The sequence below is a fragment of the Mus caroli genome, unplaced genomic scaffold (genome assembly GCF_978045245.1).
Source record: "Mus caroli unplaced genomic scaffold, Mus_caroli_1 scaffold_1, whole genome shotgun sequence".
Taxonomy (NCBI): Eukaryota; Metazoa; Chordata; class Mammalia; order Rodentia; family Muridae; genus Mus; species Mus caroli.
In genome coordinates, this window is record NW_028227256.1 from 160,925,352 (window position 1) to 160,942,151 (window position 16,800).

The following is a 16,800-nucleotide window of genomic DNA, read 5'->3' on the forward strand; positions in this document are numbered from 1 at the left end:
ACTTCTTTTTCTTTTCTTTTCTTTTCTTTTCTTTTCTTTTCTTTTCTTTTCTTCTCTTATTCTGCTTTTTTCCAAGTTTCATTTTTTTTTGTCCATGAAAAGGCTGAAAAATTTAAAGAAATTTGAGAATTGTGAAGTCCACAGTGTACACACAGGATGGCACTGTTAGGATGACCAAAAACTGGTGATCTGCTCATGCTGGTGCGATGTCTCCCTGGCTTTGAGACAATGAAAGACTAGTGTAAACGAGAGATGAGAAATCTAACTTCATACAGGCGATGGATTTAAATTCAGAATAAAATGTAGATATCACCATGTTGTCACTCAGATTTGTGAGACTCCATCCACTTGGAGAGGAGCCAATATGTAATTCCTATCTTAGGCTTTCCCCCCACCAACAATCAGACTTGCATCTGTCAGTAGAGTACATTGTAGTAGAATAACTTGAGAGGTTAATCTGTAGTTTTATCTTCTAGCTTCATACTTCATAGTATAAGGTCTATTTTCTAATTTTTTAAATCTTTTTGAGCAACTTCAGCTTTCCTCATAATCATCATTTTAGAATGGAGCATGAGATTTTATTTGACAAGAAAATTCACATTGATATGAAATATAAGCATATTGTATTATATTGGGGAGACATTGCTGTTTGTAATTTATACCAGCATTATTGGCCTTCAACAGGAGATTGTGATTAGCTTTCAAGAAATATCAAAATGAACATATGAACAAGTTCACCAAGATAGGAATAAGTACCTGTCAGTGATGAACATTACTTGTTTTCAGACCCTAGTCAATGTCCTTCAGGCCTTGAAGTCAAGTCTACATATATATATGCTAGTCTCTGAAGACAGACAAATTTTACTTTTGGTAGGATTTCCAGTTATTTGAATTAATCAATGTATGCCAATGGCTAATATTTAAAGATCACTTTCCATTATCAAAATTTATAAGGATAATACTTTTTGTGTTTTTTTTTAACTTTCTTTTAAACTAAAATTAAATTTCTCATCTGGTGCTCCACTTTACCATTAATAGAGTTACTTATGTTACTAATGTAGTCATAGCAGCTTTTCAAAAACCTGATGTTGTGCCAGACACCAGGCTTTGGGAAAAAAATTAATATGCTTAATCTTCATTGTCTATTTTACTGAATTTAGAATCACCTAGGAGATAAACATCTGGGCACAGTTGTCAGGGTATTTTAAGAGAGGTTTAACTGAGGAGAGTATAGACACCTGAATATGGGCTGTACCATTCCATGAGCTAGGGTGCTGACTTTAGTGGTGGGGGGAATAGAGAGGAAGATGAGAAGAGAAGAGAAGAGAAGAGAAGAGAAGAGAAGAGAAGAGAAGAGAAGAGAAGAGAAGAGAAGAGAAGAGAGGAGAGAAAGAGAGAGAGAGAGAGAGAGAGAGAGAGAAAGAGAAAGAGAAAGAAAGAGAAAGAAAGAAAGAAAGAAAGAGAAAGAGAAAGAGAGAGAGAGAAAGAGAAAGAGAAAGAGAAAGAGAAAGAGAAAGAGAAAGAGAAAAAGAAAAAGAAGAGAAAGAGAGGAGAAGAGAAAGAGAAGAAACTCATTTCTCTCTTTTTCATGACTGTGAATACAAGGTGTCCAAGCCTCTTCAGTTCCCCTACACTGTGTCATTCTCACTACGATGGTCTGTAGCTTTAAACTGTAAACTAGAGTAAACCCTTTTCAGCGTCTAGAAAGACAGTCCAATAAAGGAAGAGCAAAACAGCATGGTCTGCCTTTCATTGGGGCCACTGCTTGTACCAAATGTGAGCCTGGACATGCACAACCAACATGGCCACCTGCAGAGTCACTTCATGCAGTGATTTTCTCAGTCACCCATCAATCAATCAATCAAACTGGAGAAGCCTATGCAATCCCAGAAAAGTGGGTTTGTGATGTTTTCTGGTCAGGGAATTCCAAACTTTAAGTGCCTGAAGTGATATCTAAAACTGGGCTCAGCCTTCCTGTGAGCAACCTCTGAGTTTACTTCAGATTACTCAGTACTGCTTGGTGTTGGTATTCAATTCACTGTTGAATTATCTTTTATGTGCCTCTATGGAAATACATGACTTCTGCTACACGAGGCTTGTCCTTGTGACTGTAGATACCTTGAACTCATGAGAACGTTACTCATGGGACCTTTCTTAACCCTCACAGTGTAAATTGTGCGGGGTCCTCAATAAAGTTGATTATTGCGTGAGACTTTAGTCTGCTCCATTCTCAGAAGTCCCACAGCCTCTAGAGTGGTGACACATATTATAAGAGAAAATATGCAGTGCTATTTTTCTCAAAAGGGTCTCCAGCTCCACCCAGCTTCATGAAAATGACATTTCATCCTTGGTTGTAGTTGAGTAAAACTCCACTCTGTACATCTTGCATCTTTAAAACTCGATCTATTGGTGAGCATCCAGGCGTATTCCGCATCTTGGTTACCATAAATTATATGTTTACTGCAGTTTATATGGAAGTTCTCTTTTGAGTTTTCTGCAGAGCCTCTATATTGAATTTCACCCTCCCAACCAAGGATTCTTCTCAGCAATTGTTTGTCACTCATTTTTTTTTTTCTTGTCACTGAGAGAAGGTGGTGCCTCTGTGTAATTTTCATGTTTTCCTAATGGACAAGGATTAAAACGTACCTTGTCTTAACTCTCAGATAATAACCAGTTTCCATCCTTCTGAAACAGATTCTTAGAATCAGAACTCCAGAGACCTCTTCCCCACTGTAGCAATTCTTCAAAGCACAATATTTATTCCCATGTTGAAACTACTTCCAAAAGTCATTTATTAAAATTAATTATTGGCTACAGGGCAGTTTCCCATCTTGAAAAAAAGCATTCATATTTGTATGCCAAATTGTCATTTTAAACTATTCACTGTGTCCTTGACCTTAATACTCAGTCCTACTTTTGTGTCATCAATCACTGGGAGCTTCCATTTGGAGTGGCGGGTTCAACGATATAACAAAGACTGCAGCCTTCTTTCCCTGTGACTGAACCTCAGCTTCTCTCTCTCTCTCTCTCTCTCTCTCTCTCTCTCTCTCTCTCTCTCTCTCTGTGTGTGTGTGTGACTTTGATGAGTTTGGTCAATGATTTGTTCTCTGAGTCATCAGGATTCAGTAAGTGTTGTCTTCAGCTCCCCTCTCTTCATGCTAGGGAGCCCTATTGATCCTTTCCTTGGAGGACTCTCCCTAGACACCATTTGGTTTTAAATCCTCCTAGGGCACCTCTACCTCCCAGTGTTTGCACTACTCCCTGATACCTTTGCCCTTTACAAAAAGTGTCCTGCCTTCTACTTAAAATCCCTTCTATGGGTCCCTATGGCCTGAAGAAAAGTTCATGTCTTTTATCTTTTTTCTATTTCGTTTCCAAACAAATTCTCCATCCCACCCAGGCTCATCTTCCCGTGAACCCTACTGTCTGCATCCTTGCCTCACTCCATCCTCTGTTTCTCTGCTGCTACCCCTCTTCTTACTCTCTCCTCCCACACTACTTCAAACCAAAATCCTCTTAACCTAGTCTGCCTATGTGTCTGTCTCTTCCTCCCTCCCTCCCTTTCTTTCTTTCTTTTCTTTCTTCTTTCTTTCTTTCTTTCTTTCTTTCTTTCTTTCTTTCTTTCTTTCTTTCTTTTTTTCTCTCTCTCTCTTTCTTTTCTTTCCCTTTCTTCCTTCCTTCCTTCCTCCTTCCTTCCTTCCTTCCTTCCTTCCTTCCTCTCTCTTTCTTTTTCTCTTCTTTCCTTTCTTTCTCTCTTTTCTTTCTTTCTTTTTCTTTCTTCCTGCCTTCCTTTCCTCCTCTTCCTCCTCCTCCCTCCTCTTCTGGAATTATTCTATCTACTCTATTTGTTTGATGACTATTAACTGATTTTCTTGTATTGTTGCATGAACTTGTTTGTGTTCAAGTTGCCTTTTTGACTAGATTTTAATTGGTATGAAAACAATTTGTTTCTTATGGTTTTTTTTTCTATTCTCTTTTGTAACCCACTCACGCTGCATACAATGATTGCTTAAAAATGCCTCATTTAGATGTCATTAAAACAAAGGGTTGTGTCTTATATACAGACAATTTGTCATACTGTAACTAGTACTGTAGATGCTAAAAGCATTGGTAAAATTGCTGCATTTTTACTAGAAGTTCTATCCTGATCTTCACATTATACATACAGATATCCCTTCTTCCTCCCACTATTTTTGCTTCAGAAGAAAAATAGATTGTTTTCCTTTTATAGAAAAACTTGTTTCTCACAATGTGGCTTTTCTAATTTCTTTATTGTCACTCACCCATGCCGTGCACAATGACTGCTTAAAATACTTAATTTTTATGTCATTAAAACCAAGGGTTGTGGATGACACTCTGATAGGAAATTATTTTGCTTATAAATCATTCTTACCGTCACATTTCTCAGTGTCTTCTTGAATCTAAGCAGTTCTGCCTTTTGGGAAGTTGAAAGCGAAAATAATCATCTGAGTCCAGTGTATTATAACAAAAGGCATTGTATTATCAGTCTTTCATTTTATTGAAAAGAAATCATTTCTATTCTAGCACAAACAATGTATATTTTACATCATAAAGCAAGATATAATTTACATATTACATTTTTTATGAGATCTTTATTACCATATGCTATTCCCTTTTTTTGTAATTAGGTCATTACTTCTGGTTTAATTTAACCTCCCAAGTGCTGTACTAATTGGCCTCTTCTTTGGTAAGGGAGTGTGGACATTGATGGTTCTAATGCCTTCATCTGGGTATATTGATGGAGAGCAGTAGCTATATGCCTTGAGTCTGGCACTAAGACACTCCTCTGGTAATTGACTTACAAGCTAGATATCTAACCCTCCAAACCACTTGTTAAACTTATATTCTTTTACAAAGTTTACCATAAATGAACAAAATTGAGCATCAGTGCTTCAGGTGTTTTTCCTAGTAAGTGCTCAGATAAAGCTGCTGTGCTGTGGGTCTACCAGCTGCAGACATTCCTATGATTAACTAGCAGGGGTTATTCTATGAAATTCCAAGAAGCTGCTTGTACGAAGCATCAGATACAACATCCCACTTCCTCCTTTGAGTTTATGGGATCAGGTTTGTTTGATGTCCACTGGAAATGGATGCCAGGATGAAGGTTTCAGATGACGTCCAACAACTGCCTTCCAAGATTCTGCTTTCCTTAGAAAACACTTTTCATTTATAATTTCTCTTCCTTGCCTATAAACCAAATATTTTAGCTATTCTCTGCAAACTCTAAATTCCCAAAGTTTACCAGTCTCTTGGACCTGTACTCACTTACAAATCAAAAAACATTTTCACAATAAGGATGTACATTTTTTTGAAACATGATAACACGCAGCAATCAATGGGACAAAGACATGAGTGGAGATAAAAACAAGTAATGTATATTAATCCAGACCACATATACTATTCTGAAAGAAAGGCTTTAATAGTAGTTGTTGAGAAGGAATCACTTCATGAGATCAAAGTACACAAGATGATCTTCCTTCTTATTATTGAACAAAGTACAAAATCACTTGAAATATATTTTCAGATGGGTGCCTGTTAGACTAGGGGAAAAATCACCATTAACACAACCAGATATGCCAAGGGAAGTACACGTATGTGCTAAAAGTGAATCTTATACCCCAAATACTTTGACTGACACACATATTGCAATGTTGACATATTTGGCCAAAATCACTCTGAAGTTTTTTATTCACTGAGAACTATGGTTATTAAAATTGAGCTGTTGATGAAAATATAAGTTAAAAAATATCTCTATACTTTGTGCCTTAAATTATTCTTTGGTCAAATGATGTTATTGTTGAGATATTTGAAAATATAAACCTATTTATCATTTCCAAATACAAGGTTATATTTATGTACAGCCAGATACCATTTCCTTACTAGAAAACAAAGCTTTCAAATACCGTGTTAATCCATGAATATTGTATGCTCTTAATGTCCCTTCTCCTTTCACGGCTACAAAGTGCTGGACAAACAAAGAACAAGGAAGGAAGGAAGGAAGGAAGGAAGGAAAGGGAGGGAGGGAAGAGGAGAGAGAGAGAGAGAGAGAGAGAGAGAGAGAGAGAGAGAGAGAGAGAGAGAGAGAGAGAGAACAAATGGATGTAGCCTCACAACATCCCTGTGAGGTAGGAATTGTTAAACCATTTTATAAACAGGTAAACTAGACACAGCATGGCAATGTGGTTTGGTCAACTCCACCAGGAAAATTGCCAAAGCAAAGCTGGGAACAAAGAGAAACAAAGAAATACCAGCTCTGCCTCCTACCCTGGATGCTAAACCTCATTTCAAAATAACTAAAATGTAAGAGTATGATTGTATTTAATTTTTTTAATTTAAGCAAAGCTTTAAACACTTCACTTCAACATATTACTTGTCTTTCATATTCCTATGAAGTAAAGAAAGAGTGCTGTCTTCCCTCATCCTTCCAACTGTATTTCTCATGATAAGTCAGATGATAAAGACTACACTCAAGATCAGAGTCCAAACTCAAGGTCAACTCTATAGCATCAAATAATTCCTAATTTCATTAAAGCCCTAACATAAAAATGGAAGCTGTTCTCAAACAGCTGCCTGGCTAATTGCTCTCTGACCTTAATGAGGATTTTGTATAGACTATGAAAACAACAAGATGCCACATGAACATATAATTATTGTGTAAATAAGGACAGTGGTGATGGCAGAGAGTTTGCTTTTATACTGTTTGAGAAACTGCAAACTCAAGCTTTCAATATTTTATATATAATATATATAAATATATACAGCATATATATATGTATATATAAAAGTGTGCATCCAACCACCTCTAAGGCACCAAAGAAATATAGACTATGCCTTTCACAATTCAGTACTTTTCTTCCTACAAAATTTTTTTTTCCATCTCTAAATCTGAAAGGATTTCTTCTATCAAAGAACGAGTGACACAATTGTTCAAAAACAATGAGTATCTTTAACTTAGGATCTTTTATTGTTTGGGTTGGGTAAGGGGTAGGGTTAACCGTGGTATCATAACCTAGAGCTTAGAGTACACCAGACATGACCAACCACATCGATCAGACTGGTTAGTGACCAGAACATGTGTACATTTATTTTTTTCCTGTCACTGATAGAAAGACCTTACCATGACCAACATGGACACAATAATACAGATTCTTCAGAAAGACTTTGGATTTTCAAAAATCTCCTAGAGAGACTTGGAAGGAGACAGAGTAAGGCACTGGAGTCAAGCAGCTTACTGAGAAGTGATCTTTCTCATATATATATATATATATATATATATATATATATATATATATAAATTTCTTTGGCCGCTGCAGATTTCTTTTATTCTCATACAATTATAGGAATGGGTGGGCTTAGCCTAACAGAAGAAGCCTGGAGTATAATTAGCTAAGCATGGATAGAAGGAAAACAAAATACACACACAAAAGCAAATGGTGATGGTAGGAATCCAAGAGCAAGAAGAAACATTTGTTAACTAATTTTCATTTTGTTCCTCTCCTGCTTTGCTCCGCCATGGTCCCAATATTTTAGTTCTGGCTTTGTTTGTTTGCTTTTATTTTTTTTCCCCGGCGGATGAAGATACGACAGAACAGGATAGGTGTCTTATGGTTTTTGATTTCTTCTTAGGCCTGTTTAATTATTTTTTTTTCCTCAGTTGACTGTTGGCACCTGGTTCCTCTGTAAACTATATTCCTTGGCCTTCAGTCTCAGGTTGGCAATGCTGTTGGCCATGTTGATACCCTGTGCAGGGCTATTGTTGGCACATGTGGCAGAATAAGTAGCCATGGCGCTGTAGGGACAAAGGAGAGAGCAGGGAGAATAACAGACATTAGTTTCATGAAGCTGTAAGACCATGCTCTGGGTGGATATACTCTCAGGACAGAGGCAGGCAGGGCAGTGGGGTAGAGAGAGGACCTTCGGGGTCTCTTACAGCCCCAGTTTTCAATTAATTTAAGGTCCTTGGAAAAGGGTGTCCATCTTTTTACAGGGCATGGGGAAGCAGACAAGAATGAGACAGGGTATGGAAAGGTCTTTGCTCTGTTGGATACAGTGAGTAATGATTTATTTCAGGGGTAAGAGGAGACTGCTCATGTCAAAGAGCAGGAGTTTCATCAGCTAGTTCAGAGTCTAATCTTTCCTACCAATACCAGATAGCCTGTGAAACCAGCGAAGGGGAATGGCAAGCATTTGACAGTAGATAAAAAGAATTTTGCTTCTTCATTCTAGGAAATTGACCTGGACTCCAATGTATTTTGGATAATCAATAATACTGTAGGAAATGATTATAGATTATAGAAATGGTTATATGTGCTTATTGAATTATTGAACAACCCATCATACTCCTCTGGCATTGTGATTCATTGGATGATTGTAACAAGCATTGTCAAGTCAAGGCTTTCCTATCAGTGGGTTTTGTTTTTAATAACTTCTCAAAGGTATTTGACTAGCACACATTACCTTTGGGGACAGTCATTTTGGAAATATTTAAATTTTCAAAATAAACTTCCCAAGTTATAGTTTTACTATTCTTGATCTCAGATGTAACTGTTTCTCACTATTTGTGTTGTTTGGAGAAACAAGAAGCTAGATTTGATTGTCAGAAACTGTAACTAGGACATAGGCAAGAATTCATTACTACTGGGGTTCTATTCATTGCATACATGAATCTCTTTTAAAGGAAAAAAATGGTGTGTAAATGTGGATGCAAATAATCTTTTACCTTATGTGAAATAATTAAAAGGAAACTTTGAAATAAATAGAATAATTCTAGCAGTTTCTAAGATTAGTAAAATTTCTTCCAACAGAGAGCTGGGATAGGGCTTATAAATGGAATGACATATTCGGTTCTGGGTCCTGCATTCCAATGGGATTTTGTCAGTGACACTGGAGTTCTGGGATCAGATGACAAGATCAGAAAGAAGGAAACCTAAAGCTAGAGAGACTAGATCCTTAATATTTATCTGGGACAGCACAGAGTCAAGGATAGAATTAAGACTCACAGTAGTCTATTTCAGCACAGAGTCTAGCATTTGCCAAGAAAAAAAAATAGTTAAAGAAATATACTGAGTATCGGATCTCTTAGTCCTTCTACAAAACAAATCCTTGAAAACCTTTATTACATGTGTATAAGTGATTGGGAGGATAAAGTCTACATCACAGCAGCAGAAGGAGAAACACTCAGGATTACAAAGATTTGTACATTTATTTTATTTGTTCTAGCTGTTATTCTTATTGATCATTTCTGAGTAGCTGGTCTTAAGCCTCCCTCCCCCAGACAATGTTCACCTGCAGCATCTTCCATTTTTGCCTCACTCACTTCTTTCACTTTTAATTTCTGACTTGTTCAGTAGCTGTCACTGTCCCCTACTAGCTGCAAGGGGTCACCACATTTTCTTTCTTCTCCACTATATCTTCAGGTGAGCTGACACTTCATCCAGTCACACATTTGGCTTTCAATAAACCATTTGGTAAGTAAATAGTCATAGCCAGATATAGAATTATTAAACTGACCTGTGCTCAGTGCCTCTGATGTCTATAACCCTACTGTAGTGATTTCGAAAAAATAATTCATTTATTCTTGAGGACTAGTGCTTTCTGTAAAATTAATTATCTTCATGGAAGAAACAAAGCCAGAAGGCTGTGGAATACAAGAGCATCATCCTTGCATATTCTTGGATCGATAAAACATCTTTTCACAGTTAAAAATGCATTAATACATTAAAGCTTAATAAAACAAACATTGTTTTTTTATCACCACCTGTCCACGAGGCAGAAGAGTCCTCGGTTGAGGCAGGCTTGGATTATGAGTGAATGGAAAGAACAGTCCACTAAGACCAGACAAAAGCCAGATAGATAGCATTTACTTTCTAGATGAACAATGTGCTTCTATCTAGTATCCTACAGGAAATAAATGCAAACCTCAAATTTACAGTTCACATCTTTCCAGGATATACCAAACATTCAAAAATTTAGTAGCTAACAAAAGAGAGAACCAGATCTGGAGAATGTGCCTAAGTCACAGATTATTATAAAATAAAATTAGCCTTTCTAAACCAAGTCTCTGTGAGAATATCAGGTTCTAAATATGGTCCACGACTATTAGCATTTTAAACAAATGGTGCAAACGTTGGCAGTAGAACATGTCTGTATTACTTGTTAAATACTGGGAAGAAATTTAAGTGACCTTTGAATATACAAGGCTATTAAATATCATGAGAGAAGAAAAAATGGCAGTGGTAAACTATAACTTGTTATGGGGTAAGTTTGTGTTTACTTGGCCCGAGTTTCTAAGAGAGCTTCCTCATTCTTTGAGAGTTACTCATTCTTTGAGATTCTGGGTAGCAGGTTCTTACTTAATAGAAATCCACCTTTTCTTTGAGAACTGAAAGTATTCCATTTCCTCACTGGAAGGAGGGATTTGAACGTTGGGGAGCACGTGTTAATTTTCTGAAGTTGTTACTATGTTTCCAAATTGTCTACTACAGTATCAATATCAATTCTGTCTATAGTACATCATTTTGGCTATAATTACTTCATAGTCTCCTATCTATCTTGTCTGATACTGTAGCTGGGGTAGTTACCATGGTAACACATCTCTTAGAAATACTGTGTTTCTGTCTAAGTAGGTTGACGGAATAGTCAGAAGGATTGATCAATTTTCTCACTCAAAACCAAATGAATGAGAATTAGGGTAGTACTTGCAGAGGAGATTGGCTATTTACCAAGGCATTCAAGTGGCAGGCTGCACATGCATGGCAGAGAACAGTGTCTTTCCACGTTCTGTGGCACTCCTGAGATGACAGCAACATTCTAGCAGTGATTCGGTGGCAATATTATATGGAGTCCCTCAAGTTATGAAGCCAGAAGTTAGGAGAGCAGTTTACATTAACAAGTGAAGTTTGCACTTCCGTGGGAGGTTTGGTAAGCAATACCCCTTTCACTTGATAGATGCTTAAGGAAGTCATGAACATCCAACCATTGTGTTAATGTATTGTAGCATTCGGTAGCTGAATATGTAGGTTATAAAGAACAGACATCATCTCTATTCTCTACCTCTTAATAAATATTTAAGATGGCCCCACAAGTCAGACTTTCAGTGACATTTTATATACCTCCTTCCAGGTGTTTGGCATGGGTCTACCAGCAGCTTTTTGACATACCCATGACAAACAAGACTCATTACCAGTCAGAAAAGAGAGAATTAACTACTGGTGTGTTACTGGGTAACTAACTGGGTGTCTGAAGAGTTGCTTAGTCATGCTTTAAACATGGCATTGGGATATGGAAGACTTGCTTGCTTAAGTGACAACAGATGCAGGAGAGCTTTGGACGACTGCCAATCCAAGAGACTGTTCATGACCACCTGTTTTCTAGGTCATGGAAACTTCTGCTTTAGGAAACAAAAGAATCCCCAAATCTCTTCCTACCAGAAGGACATCCACAAAGGTAACTAATTGATTTCAACCAATTCATGGGCCATTTCAGTCAATGTAAAATTACTACTTGTTGCTACACGGAATGAAACTTCCTAGAGCTGAGGGTGAGAGGAAACTTCCTAGAGAAGAGACAGAGAGAGAAAGAGAGAAAGAGAGAGAGAGAGAGAGAGAGAGAGAGAGAGAGAGAGAGAGAGAGAGAGGTACTTAGTGAAGTGTATTAGCTAAACACAGGACAACCCCCAAGAGCCCGGTGAACAGACAGACATTCAAGTCCTGTATGCAGGAGCTCATCTGAGCTGAGTCCTGGGACTGAGGTTTAAAAGATCGGCTAATGTACCATTTCTATTGAATTTTTAACAAAGGTCTTTGTAACCAAGAAGCTGCATTGCCAAACAAAGCATACGGACACATTAGGGATGCGAAGGAAAGGCTTGTCTTCCATCTGCTGACTCATCAAGTCTGCAGTGGGACTTTGCAGAGCTGACACGTTTCTGGAAGCATGAAATTCTCCCTCTTCCTTATTTGGAGATTCCAAGCAGATGCAACCCAGCAGAGTGCTAACCCTACCAGCAGGGTTAGATGATTGTTTCCTCTGGAGACAAGTCATTTAAGACCAATTCAACTTCCTCTGAAAGATCTCCAATACCAAGGAAGTACAGCAAATACTCTCAACGGTTTGCTTTCTAATCACCCATAGGGTCAGTCCTGTAAATCACAAAACAACTGGGGAGAAAAACGTAGTGCCTGACTCAATCTTTAATGCTATTTTTCGTTCAGCCTTTTCGAATAAATGATGACAAGCAGCTTAAGGCATCATCGTGATTGTGGATGACAAGCAGCTTAAAGCATCATCATGATTGTGGCAGCCTGAGAAGCATGGGCATGGTCCTTAGAATCCAGGTTTCCACCCCCTCAGGACCGCCTCTCACGGGCTCTGCTTCACTGCTTTCTGGATTCTGAAATACAGAGGTCAGAGGCCATCTCTTTGGTTTGTCATCTTGTCAAGGCAAGAGCAATAGAGGTATGTGTGTGTCATCTAAGAAAATTTTCAGTCTTCCTAGGAAAACTTACTTCTAAAGAGAGATTCCATAAAGCCTTTGGAGGCATGCCTGTGCAACTTAAATCATCATGTCTTGCTTCTAATTGAAATGCAGAAGCTGAGTTTTAAAATGTAGCCTTGACTTTCTCGAAGTGGACACATGGGACCACTTCTCATTGGTAAGGCTTTGGTTCCCATCGCTTGTTCTATTCCATCCCTCTGTAATGTTTAACTTTTCTTTCTAGAAATATCTCTCGACTGCCACCAGATCTTTTGCATTTCTCTGATCTCAGTGTTGAGTATACATACCATATTGTTTATCCCTGGGTTCCAAACTCCCTAGTGAGACATACCATAGGCAAGGTATATCTAGCTCTATTTTAAAATATTAAGTTACAAGATAAATCAACTATGGTACTGGCCTGAGAAACCACAGAATCAGGATAATAACATAGTCAGACCCTTGGCCCATACTCTGATATCTGAAGTCACCCCAGTCAAAGTTTGTAAATGGAATTCCCATGAGAATGACTTCAGTGGAACAACTGAGAGATGCAGAATTCCAACCCCATACTAGACTTATTGGATCAGAGTCTTCATAGGCTCAGCCCAGTGATTCCTGAACATAGCTGTGTCTGAGGGAGGCTGCTTTACCAACTCTTATACTCCCTCAGTTGGGCAGGCTTTCTTACATTCCTGACTTTTAATTCCCCGTATGGAGACCTACACTGCTTGCATTTCTAGAATGCCTTGCCTCAGTTTCTTAAAAAAACAAAAACAAAAACAAAAACAAGAACAAAAACCCTAATTCCCCCTTAAGCCCTACCCCCAGAAGCCACCCTCCTGCCCATCTGACAAGTTACCTTTTCAGTGTCTTCCGTTAGAATCCGTTATGAAGCCCCTCGTGTAAACAACATCTTGGGAGGGACGAAGATCTATTTTTGAAAGTGTGAAAGGGAGAAATGAGCCAAATGCGTTGAGCAGATGTCAGCAGCACCATGACCAAGACCACCAGAGGGGAGGGGCACTGTACAAGAGGAATCAGCCTCTTTCCCTTGCCACTATGCAAGTCCAGCCCTCCCTCTACAATTGGCACTCCTGACCAGTACTACAGAGACAAGCCATTCACTGTTAATCTCTTGTAGGAACTATGATGTCTAGGGAAAAGTCTCTTGGCAACTTCATCTCAAAGAATTGTATAGAACTTAGTTGATTCTTACTACTCACGAGGTAATGACCGTGTACGGATAGTGAGTCTTGATCATTTTAGAGTTGGTGTGTATTTCCATTCTCATAAATCACTTAAAGAAGATGATTCTCACCTAAGAAGTGGGGTTATGTCCCAAAGACATGGTTGCTTCAATTAGCTACAGATAAATAACAACCTCTGTCAGGAAAGTGGTTTTCATGTTAAGAAATACATTGCTTCCCCTAGTACCTTGGCTGCCTGTCTGATGTCATCACCTAATGTGCTCAAGAGAATGAGTGATGTCATCATGATGAGCTATAATTAGAGTGAACCAAATGTCCTGGTTTGCCTGAGACAATCTTGGTTTATACCCTTCGTCCTAATGTAATCATTAGTATCATTCCAAAACCTCCCCAGTCCAGATGATATAACTGTTATATGATCTTTACACTCAGTAGCAAAGACATCCAGCAAAAGCAAAGGGGACAGAGGGTACTTTCCAGCCCATGATTCTGACCGTAGGCAAATAACTGCTTTTATGACTTGGTTTCCTGTTCTCCTGAGACAAGCTATGGAAGTCAGAAAACCATTCTCTCTGACAAGAGTCTACTCTCTGTCCCTGGTTTGATGAGCTAGCCATGTAAGCCATTGCCTTAAGATGCCACACCCTAGGATGGAGACCTCAGCTCTAGACAGATCAAGAAAGAATGCTTGAGCCACGAAGTAGAATTTAGATAGTTTCCCAATCGTATACATTTTGGCTTTTCCAATACAATGCAATGTTAAATTTGAATAGGATAGGCTGGTCATGCAGCCCAATGAGTTGGGTAGAAACCAGGCCCAAAAGTACTGTTCCAACTCTGCTTGCTGGAGACTTAAACCTGGGGAAGTGTCTGGTTTCCTCTTGTTTTGAACCAGAGCAAGAATAGAGCTATCACACAGAAGCGCTCTAAAGGTTGACCAAGAGAAAGATCTTTTAATGAATATCTCATGTGAGGTACTAGCTTGACATGATGGTACTGACAGAAACAACAAGGTTTGTCATCGCCTTTGCTTTTCATTATTTCTTGCTTTTATATATATATATATATATATATATATATATATATATATATTTCCTCAACAACAGTTATGTTTCCTAGCAAGTTTCAAAATGTAAAACCATAATATATTTGACTCTAAACATAGCAGAAACATCCCCAAGTAACAGAATAGTCTTTGACACTTTCAGAAATTAATGAGATTAAAAACACTTCAGTTAACAATATGTCAAAGAAACATATCATTGATTAAATTGTGGCCTTAAACTTTTGCTTTTTTTACTTATATTGGATATTAGTTTTATTCTTCATACAAAATATGAACAATTAGGTTCTATATTGCTTCAATTGGCTTTTTTTTTTACAAACATTGTGTATAAGAGAAATAAATGCATACACGAAATGAGTAAAAAAGTACTAAGTTACACAGTTTTAAATGATAGAGCATAATACAAAATAATATATACACTAAGACTATCCCTATATAAAATAATGGACTCTAATCATAAAATGAACTAACTAGTTATATCAAAATGGTGACATTATGAGTGGATTTTCAAAATAGAATTTCTATATTTTTTCAATTAAAATAGAATACTTCCCCAAAAGGCACACCAAACCCCCATGTTACTAGTTCCTGCTAGATGCCCACACTGGGGCATGTCTCTTTGGTTCAGATTGCCTAACTTGATGCTAGTTCAGGAAGGATCTCATCTCCATTTGTGCAGTATGCTGTGTTCAGCTCCATGAGTAGGGACCACATGACAGCTATCTGGATGGTTAATTGCTTGGGGTAAAAATCCCAAGGAAGACATAAGCAGTAAAAGGAGCCATACTTCCTGGTTAGACGCAATTCAAACCAGAGATCTTAATGCACCATCTCTGAACTATACCCATATTCCTGTTCACTGACTCTATGGACTACCAATAGTTGTAGGGAAAACAGTCCTTCTCTTACTTAAAATATTATAGAATATGCTATACACAAACAGTCTCCAAAATGTGTTCTTAGTAAGTTCTACAGGAGAAGCATCTAAATATCAAGTAGGTAACATAGACATGGCCACAAGGGTTGGGCCAATGGAGACCCAGAACACACATCGGTTTCTCTCATTCTTACAGACACAGACACCTATCATTGAGATCAGAGCTGCTTCAGGCTAAGTTCACAGGGGTGTGTATAAAACTTCCAAATGCATCTATGATGTTTCTCTGAAGAACTTACTTGGACCTGAGAGAGCATTTAGATGAGGCTTTGGGATTTAGTGGCACCTATCAAGTGTGTCAAAGCACTTGTGTTTCACAAATGTGGCATTTCACATCTTTATCTGGGCCCAATTCCCTGTAACCAGTTTTAAATCCCTCCATAGGTCAAGAATTAACTTTAAAAAGATGCACAGATGTCATTCAATAGAAAAATGAATGTGAGCATAGTTCTTCTGGGCAGGATATATAATAGCCTTGACTTGGGTTTCTCCAAGGTTTAAAGAAAGGCATACTAGCCTGATCAAGTTCAGTCCAGGAATCCTAGGTGTGTTTATGTCAACCTGTGATTTCTGAAAGGCACCATGAATGGAGGGCGAAAGTCTCCAGATAGGGATTGAAATAGTCATCTATTATTTCCAGCAGTAAATGATTCCTTCTTAATATAAAAGTTTAGTGTATTCTTCTTTTCTATTTAAAGCATATCACAGGAAAGAGAGAGAGAGAGAGAGAGAGAGAGAGAGAGAGAGAGAGATTGGGATACATAAGAAGTACAAACGAAGTAGGAAGTACTGGGAATCTAAAGAAAACCTTCCCCCTAACAAAGTACTAGGGTCATAAAAGTGATTAAAATGAGCTTCTCTGTTGCTGACTTTTCCTCTTTTCCCTCCTGTCTCACTCCTTTCTCTCCTCCTCCTCCCTCCATCCTTGCCTCACCCCTTCTCCCTTCCAGCCTTCCTCCTTTCCTTTTCATTCAAAATCAGATTTATTGTGAAGAGTGCCTTTAGTCCTACACTTGGAGCAATTACACGTTGATTCCCTTCTTGGCCATAACACAGCAAATGTGTCTTAAATGGGATACTTTTGTTCCAG

The 16,800-nt window shown here is 38.1% G+C and overlaps 1 protein-coding gene across 2 annotated transcripts in view; it reads right to left on the reverse strand.

Moving 5' to 3' along the window:
* Positions 1-7,571: 7,571 nt before the first annotated feature.
* Positions 7,572-16,800, reverse strand: part of Prrx1 (paired related homeobox 1) — a 66,789-nt gene continuing 57,560 nt past the window's right edge. The window contains exons 4-5 of one of the 2 annotated variants that reach the window (XM_021169301.3): positions 13,359-13,430; positions 7,572-7,810 (exon numbers count right to left, since the gene is read on the reverse strand). In XM_021169301.3, the coding sequence (XP_021024960.1) occupies positions 13,376-13,430 (55 nt within the window). In that variant the 3' untranslated portion in view covers positions 7,572-7,810; positions 13,359-13,375. The remainder of the gene's footprint in view (positions 7,811-13,358; positions 13,431-16,800) is intronic. The other variant, XM_021169292.3, reaches the window with a different exon arrangement.